The sequence below is a fragment of the Lolium perenne genome, chromosome 1, assembly GCF_019359855.2.
Source record: "Lolium perenne isolate Kyuss_39 chromosome 1, Kyuss_2.0, whole genome shotgun sequence".
Taxonomy (NCBI): domain Eukaryota; kingdom Viridiplantae; phylum Streptophyta; class Magnoliopsida; order Poales; family Poaceae; genus Lolium; species Lolium perenne.
In genome coordinates this window covers 23,297,075-23,310,477 of record NC_067244.2, presented here as the reverse complement: position 1 = coordinate 23,310,477, position 13,403 = coordinate 23,297,075, and the positions used below count along the sequence as shown (strand labels likewise).

The window sequence follows — 13,403 nt, the reverse complement described above, 5'->3', positions numbered from 1 at the left end:
ATGCGTTAGGGAACATCATCCGAAGGATGTACTTCAACTTGTCGCCTTCAGGTGATATGAGTACTACTCCTGCGCCAGCCCCTTCTAGTCTCTTGGACCCATCAAAGTTCATGGTCCAGGTTCTCGACAAGTCTGGGGGTCCTGTGTTTTGCAACTCCATCCACTCTGCGATGAAGTCTGGCAGAACTTGCGACTTGATTGCTTTTCTTTTTTCATACGTGATGTCCCGAGGGGAAAGTTCTATTCCCCAAAGGGAGACGCGACCCGTAGCTTCTGGGTTGTTCAGTATATTTGACAAGGGAGCTTCATTGACCACTATGATCGGGTGTGCCGAAAAATAGTGGCGCAGTTTTCGTGCTGTTGTGAACACTCCATATGCTATCTTTTGGTACTGAGGGTACCTTTGTTTTGAGGGCGATAAAACTTCGCTAACGAAGTATACTGGCCTTTGCACGCCGTAGAGTTTTCCTTCTTCTTCCCTTTCGACAACTAGCACCGTGCTCACCACTTGGGGCGTGGTTGCGATATACAGCAGGAGAGATTCCTTTTCCTTCGGTGCCACCAAAATTGGTGGTGTTGAGATTGTGCGCTTCAAATCCTCGAAAGCTCTGTCGGCTTCTTCATTCCACTGGAATTTATCTCCTTGCTTTATCAGAGCGTAGAATGGTAATGCTTTTTCTCCCAACCTGGCGACGAATCTGCTCAAAGCTGCGACTCGCCCCGTTAGCTGTTGTATTTCTTTCAACTTTGTTGGCTTCCTCATTGTCACGATAGCTTGTATTTTATCGGGATTTGCTTCAATCCCTCTTGCTGAGACTAGAAACCCCAGAAGTTCTCCTGCTGGGACGCCAAAAGAACACTTCATCGGGTTCAGCTTCAGGCAGAATTTGTCGAGGTTGTCAAAAGTTTCCTTGAGATCCTCGATCAGTGTTGTTCCCTTTTTTGATGTTATGACGACATCGTCGATGTATACTTGCACGTTTTTCCCGATCTGTGTCGCCAAACATTTCTGCATCATTCTCTGATATGTTGCTCCCGCATTTTTTAGACCGAAGGGCATTGTTCTGTAGCAAAACACGCCGTAAGGTGTAATAAACGCGGTCTTTACTTCGTCTTCTTCTTTCAATCTGATCTGGTTATAACCAGAATATGCGTCCAGGAAGGAAAGACGTTCACATCCAGCCGTGGAGTCGATAATTTGATCGATCCTCGGGAGGGGAAAGTGATCCTTTGGACAATGTTTATTGAGACACGTAAAGTCGACGCACATGCGAAGGACCTTAGTGTTTTTCTTCGGCACCAGCACATGATTTGCTACCCATGTGGCTTCTGTAAATATCTCTTTGATAAAACCAGCTTCTCGTAGTCGATTGATTTCTGACAGCATGGCTTTGCGGTTTGGTTCCGAAAAACGCCGCAAAGGTTGTTTGATTGGTCTCGCTACTGGATCCAAGTTTAGGTGGTGCTCGGCAAGTTCCCTGGGTACTCCTGGCATGTCAGCTGGACACCATGCGAAGATTTTCCAGTGCTCACGGAGGAACTCGACGAGCGCGCTTTCCTATGCGATATCCATGTCGTTTGCGATAGATGTCGTCTTTTTCGGGTCTGTCGGGTGAATCTGCACCTCTTTTGAATTTTTCTCGGTACTGAAAGTTGATTCTTTGTTTGGCCTTCCAACGTCTGGCAGTACGTCGTAATCAGTCATGCTTTTTGACGCCAAATACTCAGCTTGCATCCCGAAAGTTTCTGACAGCCGGTGAAAATCCTTGTCGCATTTATCGGCTAAGGCAAAGCTTCCTTTGACTGTGATTGGTCCCTTTGGTCCAGGCAACCTCCACAACAGGTATGTATAGTGTGGCACCGCCATAAATCTAGCATATGCTGGTAGTCCCAACAGAGCGTGGTATTGCGACGGAAAATCCACGACTTCAAATTCGAGCTTCTCGATTCTATAATTTTCTCGGGTCCCAAACTGAACGTCGAGATTGATCTTCCCCAATGGATAACTTGGTTTCTCCGGTGTGATGCCGTGGAACCTTGTGTCTGTTGGTTTCAAGTTTGCTAAGGATATGTTCATCTTCCTCAATGTATCTGCATACATAAGGTTTAGGCTGCTGCCGCCATCTATGAACACTCGAGAGACATCAAATCCCGCGATAACTGCTGGCAGAATAAGTGCTGACTGCCCTGGTCGAGGAACTTGCTGTGGATGATCTGCTATTGTGAAGCCGATATCTTGTCCTGACCAATTAAGGTACTCAACTGTTGGTGGAGGCATTTTCTCTGCCATAAACACCTATCGTGAGATTACTTTCTGAGCTCTATTGGACGGCCTTCCCTTCTGAATCATCGACACTGCTCCGTTGGAGTTGGGATCGACATAAGGTGGGGGTGGAGGTGCTGCCGCTATTCTGAGCTGATGCCGATTGTCCTCTGTAATCGCGGGAGGAGGCGGCAAGTGAATCTCGCTTCTGGGTTCTCGAGGATTTCTCTGTGCTGCCCGCGTTAGCGTTCTCTGCTTATCGCAACATTGCCTGAAAATTTTGACAGTCTTTCTGCAAGTGCCCTGACTGTCTTTTACCGTTGCTGTCGAGGAAAAAGTGCATCTGACACGGTCCATTCATCATCTCTTCAGGGGACACAAAAGGCCTTGGGAACCTAGGCCCGCTATTTTGCCTGTTGCGTGAATCATCCCTGTTATCACCTCGCTGTTCATTGCTTCTCTGGTAATCGTCTCTGTTGCTTCCTCCTGTATTTGTCCGAAAACCTGCCGAAATTTGTCCTGGAGCGTCATAGTTCTGGTACTGCCGAGGAAATCTTCGCCTCGGTTGATAGTTTCAACCACGGTCCTCCTCTGGCGACCTGTGCCGTTTGTTGTGGACAGCGTCTTCTCCATCTGCCCATTTGTTTGCTATTTCCATTAACGCGGATACTGTCTTTGGATTGGTCCTTCTCAAGTCCTCGACAAAATCTCCACGCCTGACTCCTGCGACAAACGCATCTATTGCTCTCTCGTCAGATATATTTTCTGCCGAGTTTTTGATGATATTCCACCTTTGGATGTACTTTCTCATTGGCTCATCTGGCTTTTGTCGACATGCTCTCAACTCTTCTAACGACGCGGGTTTTTTGCACATGGATCTGAAGTTCTTGACGAACACGTCCTCGAAACTTTCCCAGCTGTCGATGGATCCTGGAGTGAGTTTCTTTATCCAAGATCGTGCGGCTCCACTCAAATGCACCTGGATGCTTTGCATAGCTGTTGCCCTGGTTCCTCCTGTGAGCTTCACCATCTCCAGATAGTCGACTAGCCAATCCTCTGGATCTTGAAGGCCGTCGAACTTCTTGAAATTATCGGGTAACTTGAATCCTGAGGGGACCCGCGTTTTTCGGACTCTCCTCGTGAAGCATGGTAAGCCGCACATATCTTCGTCGTTAAGCTCTGGAGATTGCCGATGATCCCTTCTGCTTTGCCGTGCTCTATCGACCCTTGCTTGTGCTGCTGTGTCTCTTGCTCCACTTGGTCCTTCGTGTGCTTTGCTGTTGCCGCCGCAGTCGTGGACTATTTTGCCTTGCCGCTCCTTCGGGAGGCGTTGATACAAACGCTGTCCCCATAGCTCCAACTCCTGCTACCGCCATATTGTACAGTGTTTCCCTTGGATCACCTGGAGGTGGTTTAGATGCAAGGATAAAAGCATGTGTCGCCATATACCCAGCTTCTGGTGTCTTAGGGATGATATTTCCTCTTGTATCTATCGACATGAAGGACATGTCGAGGTTTTGGACCAAGTGCTCTCTTTCTGCTTCGGGTATGTGTTGCAGCCTTGATCTTGCTCTATTCCGCGCCTCCCTGTGGCTATCACCCGAAGTTCTAGATTGTCGGCTTAGATCTGCTCTTCTTCTGCTGGATGCAGAAGCTGCCTCCTTTCTCCTGTTCAACTCAGCTGTCTGTTTTTCCAATTCCCTGGCAGCTCGTGCGAGCCTATATTGATATGCTTGCAATTCCTCTGGTGTGGCTGTGGTAGCCATTGGTTCTGTGCCGTTCATAGCTCTCGCGGCTCTGTCCCACGCTGCTTGTGAAAGTTGAACTCTATCTCGCGGCTCTGGCCCGACGTATTTGTTGCCCAGGCCTTGGCACAGATTGGAGGGATCGACGTATGGATTTCCCAGACTGTCGAAAGCCTCAGATGTTTCCTCTTGATCTTCAATAGCATAAATCTGATGATACTTTGTACTCAGATCTATGTTGGGTTTGGTGACATCATCATTGAGATTGATGAAGACCTTGCCCACTGTGATAGATTTGTCGATGAAGTCATAACTGTCGACATCGCTTGAGCCATCGCTTATATATGAGTCCGCAGATGACTCAAACGACATGTCGCTGAAGATCTTGGCGAGTTTCTCTCTTGCTCTGGTACTGACGTAGCGTGTCGCCGAAGTTTCTTCTTCTCCTGACTCAGTTGACGATGCGTAGCTTGAAAAATCGGAATCGACCACCGACGATCCCGACGAAATCGGAATCTCGACACGATACGATCCTTCCTTCTCGACGCGAAAGTGAAACCTTCTGAACGTCATCTCCATGGGCTCCGCCAGATACGCATATGCATCCAAACGGGAGGGTGGGTGAGGAACAAAATCGACAAGACCAGCAGCGATCTGTTTACCTCGATCCATTGTGTTGCTTGCGGTTGACGATGTCGAAGATCTTGAACGTGCCATCGAGATCAGATCCTTACGCCTCTAGTTCCCACAGACGGCGCCAATTGACAAGGTATCAACTTGTCAATGCCTATGGATTGTAGGCTAGGGTTTAGTTGGAAGTAGAGGGCAAGTAGATCTCGAAGGTTTCAGCCGAAAAGTACTCGACGATTATGAAAACTAGGGTTTGCAGACAACGATTCGATTATTTCTTCGTCCCTCGACTCCCCCTTTATATAGGAGGTGGAGCCGAGGGATTCGTGCTATACAAGTTACAGAGTCCGGGACGGTTTCTAACTCATCCCGCCAGATTGCAAATAACACTTCTTATTACAACTCTTAACTTTCCTTGATATATCTTGGGCTCCCGAATCTTCTTATTCTTCGGGTAGTGGGCCTTCAGTAAACCCCGGGTACTATCTTCGGCAGGCCCATTTGGGATGCCTATGTCACCGACAGCGGCGACGACGGCGACGACGAGGGCAGTGACGGCCCGTAGATAGGACCTCTAGTATAGGGCCAGTAGCAGTAGATGGGGCAATGTACCCTAGTATTTCCTTTTGAGAGCAATCAGCTCTTTATGTAAGAAATCTCGCCTATCAATGAAGAACTTTTCCCCAATTTGATTTTGCCGATTTCCTTTGAGCTTAATTTAGCCGATTCCCTCTCATACTGACCTTGCCGATTCGCCCCCTTTGCCAATGCGTAATGAGCCGATAGCAACGCATCGGTCCTTTGAAATTCACCCTTCCCTTCTTCAACTGATGATTTTCTAAATCTGGTGGATAATGTAAAATCTTCAGGAAAACCTTTGAATTCTTCCAACCAAACCCAATGGTTCTCTTCAATACTCATCATTTGTGAAGAAGGTTGCAATGAAAGATCAGCCGATGGTATCCCAATCAGCTCCTTAAACAGAGCAAAACAGAGTATCCACCAGGCCTGCTGCCCCCCGAGCCTTACTCGAGGCGAGAATATCAGAGAGAATGCGCCAAAGCCGATCCCCTTTCTTCCTTAGACAGCCGATAACCCCTTCTGTCAACACAGCTGAACTAGCACCAAAGATTGGAAATCCTCGACAAAAAGGTTCAGGAACCCGGATCGGCACGAAGCAGCTGAAGAAATTTCCATTGTTTTACTCCTGCGAAGAAGCAGAAGGCACCACCGCTGGCCTGGATTTGGTGGAGATTTGATAAACCTCGCATAATTCCACTAGAGTCGATGGCTGCGCATCGGCTGCTCTAAATTTTTTTTTTTTTGTACTGGCCGATTTCCTCCTATCGGCCCCCAATATTTCATTGCACACATGTCCTCCTGCATCTGTTCCCATGTTCATCGTGTTTAGGTGCCCCCCGAGCCGAATCTGTCAGGGAATGGTAGATATCGGCTCTGTAATTCATACGTCGGCTCCGGTAGGATCAAGGACGAACACAAGCGGAACATGTGGTGAGGATAATTTTGGCCGATTGCTGGGATCGGCCTCCATGATGATTGAAGCATTGACTGAAGGTTCTGTAATGTCCCTTCAAAGATTTTTGGGGCCGATCACAGGGATCAGCCTTGCCATGTTTGATCATCGCTTCGCTTCAGCTACATGGTCAGGCCAGTGGACAAAACCAGCTTAACCCTTCCCTTTGTTACGTCGATGCGCTCGCAGTCGTCCAAATTGATACCTGAGAGGGGTTCTTGGCCTGCTGCTTCCCATGCGTTCATGCCAGCCGTTGAAATTTCGGCTGAGTCATCGGCTTGGACGACCTCTACCTCATCTCCATCCCACTGTATTATGCATTGGTGCATCGTGGAGGGAATGCAGCAGTTGGCGTGGATCCAATCTCTTCCTAGCAGCACAGCATAAGTGCTCGTGCTATCGACGATGAAGAACGTTGTAGGGATAGTTTTCCTTCCTACGGTCAGATCCACGTTCAGAACACCTTGTGCATCAGACGCTTGGCCGTTGAAATCGCTCAATGTCACGTTGGTCTTGATTAGATCTGAGCTAGAGCGTCCCAACCGACGTAGCATAGAGTACGGCATGATGTTGACTGCCGCCCCGGTGTCCACCAGCATCTTATTTACAGGCCTCCCATCGATATAACCTCGCAAGTACAGGGCCTTCAGATGTCTGTAGCTCTTTTCTCGTGGCTTCTCAAAGATAACCGACCGTGGGCCGCAGTCAAGTTGTGCCACAGATGCTTCGTCAAACCCTGGAGCACTGAACTCCGAAGGGAGGATGAACACCATGTTTGTGCCAGCCGATGTTTCATCATCGGCTTTCCTTTGCTTGGGACGCCACTCCATTTTCCGTGGTCGACCCTCTTCATCCAGGGTTCGCTGAACTTTCGCAGCTAGATCAGGTCGTGCCTTCCTTAACGTATGCAAGTATAACCTTTCGGCTTCCTCTAGGCTGCGCAATCGCTGAACCCTGCGCTTTTGGGAACGGCTGAGTCCATCAGGGCACCACCTTGGACGGTGGTACCTGTCTTCTTCTTCTTCTTGTCCCTCGTCTTCGGAATCCTCGAGATCCGCCCACCGAGGTGACTCAGCGCGTTTGCTTTGTGGCGGGAGAGGCCCTAGGCGCTTGAACACAGACACGTTGGCTGCCTCCTTCTTCTTCTGGTTGCATTCTGGGCAATTGCCGATTGTGGGTAATCGGCTCATTCCTGAATCCCAGCAGTGTCTGAAGAAGGGGCAGTCCCAGTGCCTGGCGTTGTCATCTTGCTCCCTTGATCTTTCCGTGGCACGGCGCTCGTGCTCCTCCTCATCGCGATCATGCCGACGATATCTTCTGGCTTCTCTAGCCAGACGATCTCCTTCATCATCATAGCTGGACCGTCGGCGTTGGTCATACTGACTCACATACTTGTTGAGGAGGTGATCAGAGAGGGGTCGCTGATATCTTATGTTCTTCACCTCTCCCTCTGTGACGTAGCGCTTGCCATTATGATGGAGCCGATCGCGTGGAGCGGTCTCCTCTGTGTCCTTGCTACGAGAGCAGCTGCCCTCGTCTCCATCTTTGCCAGAGTGGTTCCCAGGTCCTACCATGTTGATGCTGAACGAGGATCCTGGCTGGCAACCTTCAGGGTACGTGCATTCCACCATGTTAACGGCGGGGAAGGGCTGGGTGTCGACCTTCATGGCGTATTGGTTGAAAATTAGACGCCCCTTTTCTATCGCCGCTTGGATATGCTGACGCCATACCCTGCAGTCGTTGGTGGCATGGGAGAGCGAGTTGTGCCATTTGCAGTATGGCTTTCCGTTCAGCTCTTGCACCGTGGGAAATTTGAGACCTTCAGGAATCGTCAACTGTTTCTCCTTGAGCAGGAGGTCGAAGATTTGCTCAGTCTTGGTCACGTCGAAATCAAATCCCTTGGGTGGGCCTGGTGGCTTTACCCATTTGCAGGATACGGGGGTTCCTCCCCGAGTCCATTCAGCCACTGCTACCTCTTGGTCTCCCGCAGGAACTTCGTCTTCCTCTGCATCGACCAGGACTACTGCACGCTTGAACTTGTCTTGGTACAGGTCCGGGTGACGCTGTTCATATGCCGATAATTTCTGAACCATGTGCGCCAGTGAGGGATAATCTGCTTGGGAGGCCATGTCCTTGAGCTGTGTTGCAAGGCCTGCTACTGCCAACTCGACTGCTTCTTTTTCAGTTATACGAACCGAATAACATCGGTTCCTAAGATTCCTGAAGCGCTGGATGTATTCTGTCACAGTTTCTCCGCGCTTCTGACGTAGTTGTGCTAGATCGGCAATGCCAGACTCGGAAGCCTCTGAATGGTACTGCATATGGAACTGCTCTTCCAACTGCTTCCAAGTCCGGATGGAGTCTGGTGGCAAAGAGGTGTACCATCCAAAAGCCGATCCCGTGAGGGACTGTGAGAAGAGCCTCACGCGTAGCTGATCCGACACTGAAGCCGGTCCTAGTTGTGCCAAATATCGGCCGACGTGCTCGATGGAGCTGGAACCATCTGATCCACTGAATTTGGAGAAATCAGGGAGCCGATATTTGGGTGGCAGCGGGATCATCTCGTACTCGTCGGGGTACGGCTTGGAATAGCCGATTGCCCTTCTTTTCGGCACCATGCCGAACTGGTCTCTCAGTATGGTACTGATCTGATCCGCTGTGCTGGCTGCAGGAGTTGAACTCTGAAGATTCGCCGGGGTGGCGTACTTAGCCAGCCATGTTTGCTTTTCCAGCTCTGAGCCAACTGCAGGAGCTGGGCTCTGGAGGTTCGTCGGGGTGGCGTACTTAGTTAGCCACGTCTGCTTCTCAAGCTCTGTCGCTGACGTTCCTCCTGTTTTCCCAGAAGTCCCTGATGTTGTGGCCTGGTTTGCGATTGCCCAGTTGCCACAATCTGGCACATACGTGCACGTGTACCCGTGAGGGATCTCCTTAGGCGCCTCGGGCAAGAACTGGTAGTCACTAGGGTCACCACCAATCTTGTAGACGACGAATGCCGGTGTAGCCGGCACTTCCGGTGCTGCCAACGCATATGGCAGCGGTGGACGGGACTGGAGTGGCAACTCTCCTTGATGCGTCCCGAGAGCTGGTCCTGACGGCGAGTACTGGTGCCTCATGATCTCCTGGATCACGCGAAGAGCGACACGCTCCAACGTGTTGACCAGGTTCTCAGAGTGGCGGTGTAGCGAATGAGCCACCAAGTAGTTGATCTCCTGCCGCAGGGACCTGGTGCGTTCCTCCGACGGGGCAGAGAGGTCTATCCCATCGAGTGCACCTTGTGGTGAGAACCCCTTCCATCTGATGCCATGGGAACGGGTTCTCTGAAAAGAGCCGATGAGGTCGGCTTCGAGGGTGACTTTGATCTCGTCATACCTCTTCTTGAGCTCGTCGGGCAGCTCCTCGTAGGTGACTGGCGTGCCGTCCGCCATCTCAGATGTAGATGGCGATGTGGTTGATGTAGACGATTGTCCCACCGGGCGTGCCAGAATGTGTTGACGTCAGAAACCCACCGACGGGCAGCGACGGGTCAACACCGTAGAGCCGGGAACAACCTAGAGCTGCGGCTGGCTGAGGTCCCTCCGAGCGACGGCCCACAAAGCACTTCTGGTCACACGTCCGATGCTGAATGCAAGGGCGTGCCACCTGACCTATACCTGGTCAGGAAGGTGATGGAGATGCCTCGCTTAGTTTCCTGCATGGCATACACGTAAACATTAAATACGAGCCTCGATCGGCTCTCAGGTTATCCTGTGAATCGGCTCAGGGAGCCGATCCACCCATGATTCGTACGGGGTGCACGAATATATGGTGGTCCTGCTTGATCAAGATAAAGCTAATTAGATCTACGACGATTTAGGGTTTTCACCGCATAATCGGATCATCCTACTCCAGGTTGGGCCTCGCGGCCACGCACGGTGATCGTAAGCCGATCCTAAACAAGGCCTAAAAACCAACACGAAGTTGGTCCCCGGAACATCCTGTTTAGGACTAGCGAACGACACCCTACGTGCCGCTGGATCCTCCACCCCTTTGTAAGGCCTAACTATTGCAGATATTAAACTAATCCTTCTAGAACAAGGAGCAATCGTAACGGATCAGATCTACTAAATAATGATCAAGCGGGGTGCCGCCCCCACACCTAAGATAGGTGTGAGGGCGGCTAGACATGCAAGGGTTGCACTACGATAGCATGTTTAAACGAAGAACAATGCTAACCCTAACACATCTATGATAACTACGTTGCTCGCCATCAACAAGGCTTCAGTACGAGCAACGCATGAACAACGTGGAGCTTGTGCTGTCTAGATCGCAAGATGCGATCTAGGCAGCATGTCGCTTACCGGATAGAAACCCTCGAGACGAAGGAGTTGGCGATGCGCCGAGATTGGTTTGTTTGGTTGAACGTGAGTTGTTGTTTATTCCATAAACCCTAGATACATATTTATAGTCCAAGGGACTTTCTAACTTTAGACGTGCACCTAACCGTGCACGGGCAAAACTCTAACTAACCGACACGTATCCTAATATGTTACAGATACACGGGCCAACTAGCCCACACTTTGCATATAAAGGCCGATTCACATATTTCTTCCATGTATATCTTCAAATCCATCTTGATCGCGGCCCACCTCTGACTCGGTCAAATTCTGGTGATAACAGACATGGAAGAACTAGAATTGACATGGAATGGCTAAAATTGAACATAATCGCTAGAATTGACGCTTGGCGGGATTTCGCAGCACCGCCACGTCGTAGGGAGGGAAGAGTTCCGCTTCCTTTGGGAGATTTGAGAAAATGCCATCCATGCATGGGGATGAATTGAAAGAGCCTACTACTATCTCTAACATCTTTTTCTCTTTAGTTTGTTCTCGTCGTTGTTGCGGATGGCGCCGGGGCGGTTCATCATTACGCAGAGGTGTTTATGTAACGAGGGATGTGCTTGCGGTGGAGAAAGGGTGCTGGCGGCTGTGGTGACTGCCATTGAGCCGGGAGGGGGGCTTCTATAAACGCCGATGTCGCCAGAAGAGGCGGGAAGATAGAGCGGGAAGAGGCCAAGCGGCGGGAAACGCGTGGTGGCGTGCGAACGCCGGCAAGGTGTGGAGACTACGTAGCACCGACGAGACGTCTTGCATGCGCGTCAATAACTTCCATCGCGAGGTAGGCGACGGTTAGGTTTAAACTTGAATAAACCCGCTGATGCATCGGTCCCGCCACTCCTCGCCTCACTTTACGTTGTGTCCGGCGTGCCCGGATCGTCTCCTGTGTAGCGGGGACGGGCTTAGAGCGCCGGACACCGTATTGTGCCACGCCGGACAAAAAGAGGCTTTAGAGCACGCTGCTAGGAACGTTATTTGTCCAGCGTGTCCTAAATCCCTTTGGGGAACGCGGCTGGAGATGCTCTGACAAAGATGAGTTCATTTGAATTATCGCGTAGCACAGTGAAGAAGTCTTTGGTCAGATATCATGCGTACACACACTGGGCCTTGCACAGTAGCACATGTGCTTCGCGGCCGTCTCTGTGTCGACGAAGATGTCGTCCACCATGTGAAGCTAATCCATGGCTACGAGGAGGTCATCAAATGTCTATCGAATTGGAGCCTTTGAGAGTACAAAACAAAGCTAACAAACAATCACGTAGAAAGCATCACATCGCATCACATAAAATTAACTGATCCCAAACAAAACATTGTGACATGAAACATATAGTCTCTTTGATTCGCGTACATGAAAGAGTGTTCCGCTCCTGTTGGAGATTGGAGAAAACGCCATGCATGGGGATAAAATTGAAAGAGCCCAATACTATGTCGAACATCTTTTTCTCTTTAGTTTTTTCTCGTCGTTGTTGCTGATGGCGACGCTGGCATCATCGAAAAACCAGCAGTTACCTTTGTTAGCGCAGCAGAGCTCGCAGGTGGCTGTGGCCAGATCGTGCACCATGACCCTGGAGGGAGCACCGTGCAGCCCGTTGTTGATCCAGTACACGCAGTCGGCTCTCACGCCGCGGACGCCTCGCACCACCGTCGGGTTGCTGTTCTCGCCGACGAACACGGAGCAGCCCCCGAGATCCTTCACGACGTCCCAGCTCGGCCGGTGTCCTCCGGGATGGAACCTCAGCACGAAGATCTCGTCCCGGTGCTTCCTTTCCGCCTGCCACACCTGGTATAGGCTGCCGTCGCAGAAGAAGAGGTGCTTGGTGGGGTTTCGCAGGACCGCCACGTTGTAGGGAGGGGCGAGTCCGTCCGAGGCCATGATAGGCCCTGGTGCCGGATCCTGCAGGTTCTTCTGGCCGCGATAATGGGGGATGCGTAGTACATGCACGCCGCCGCTTATGTCGATGCAGTACACGTTCTCGCCTCCGGCGTCGAAGGCCAGATCGACCAACTGTTCCAACGGCACCACCGCCTCGAAGGGGATGTCGACGGTCGTCCACTCCTTGCTTCTAGTCGCGTCGATGTAGGCCACCTTGTTCCGGCCGTATAGGGCCACGACGGTCGGCCAGTCCTTTGGTCCGGCGTGCTGCGGGTTCGGCGCGAAGACGACCTTGCGCACGCGTTGACCGTGGGCCCTGGACGGAGGGCGGAGCTCCGTCTCCTCGCCGGAGCGGGGATGGAGGAGGTAGATCCTCCACGTCCAGGATTTGACATCCAGCTGGCTGTGGACGGCGATGGCCAAGCGGCCGCTGCCCGAGCCGACGATGCTGGCGTGGCTCTGGATGAGATTGTCGAATAGGAGGCAGTCGTCGAGCGCCGTGGAGGGTCGCATGTAGATGTAGCGGAACGAGCGCCGCAACGGGAGGAAGAAGACGGTGAGGCGGACAGGCGGGCGGCGGCCGCCGTCGGTGAGGCGGAGGAGGGCGGGGAACGGCGGCGCAAGCGCAGAGCGCCACGCGCTGCAGACGCCGCGGAGGCTCATGTAGTCTCCTAGAGATAAACCGTCGCCGGCATCGTTGGCGATGAACGTGAGCATATCCCTGCTGAGATTGGCCCAAGACCCGGTCGCCGCCATGGCGTCCACCGCCCGGCCGGGGTACTACGGACGGAGGAATCGGATCGGGCGACTGTGCGAGTACGGTAGGTCACGCCAGCACAGGACTACGTACAGGAGATACTCCCTCCGTCCACAAATAAGTGGACATCTAGCCCTAAATTTTGTCCACAAAAGAGTGTACTTCTATATTCCCAATGCACTTTAATTGCTTCTCTCTTATCGCACGGAAATCAAACCCAATAATATT

The 13,403-nt window shown here is 51.4% G+C and overlaps 1 protein-coding gene across 1 annotated transcript; it reads right to left on the bottom strand.

Annotated features, from left to right (window-relative positions):
• Positions 1–11,968: 11,968 nt before the first annotated feature.
• Positions 11,969–13,174, bottom strand: LOC127329124 (uncharacterized). The gene has a single exon (XM_051355668.1). The coding sequence runs from the start codon at positions 13,172–13,174 to the stop codon at positions 11,969–11,971; it is 1,206 nt and encodes a 401-aa protein (XP_051211628.1).
• Positions 13,175–13,403: the final 229 nt, after the last annotated feature.

Bases quoted from the DNA above. Each gene is read 5' to 3' on its own strand.
- LOC127329124 (XM_051355668.1), bottom strand. From the start codon at position 13,174: ATGGCGGCGACCGGGTCTTGGGCCAATCTCAGCAGGGATATGCTCACG.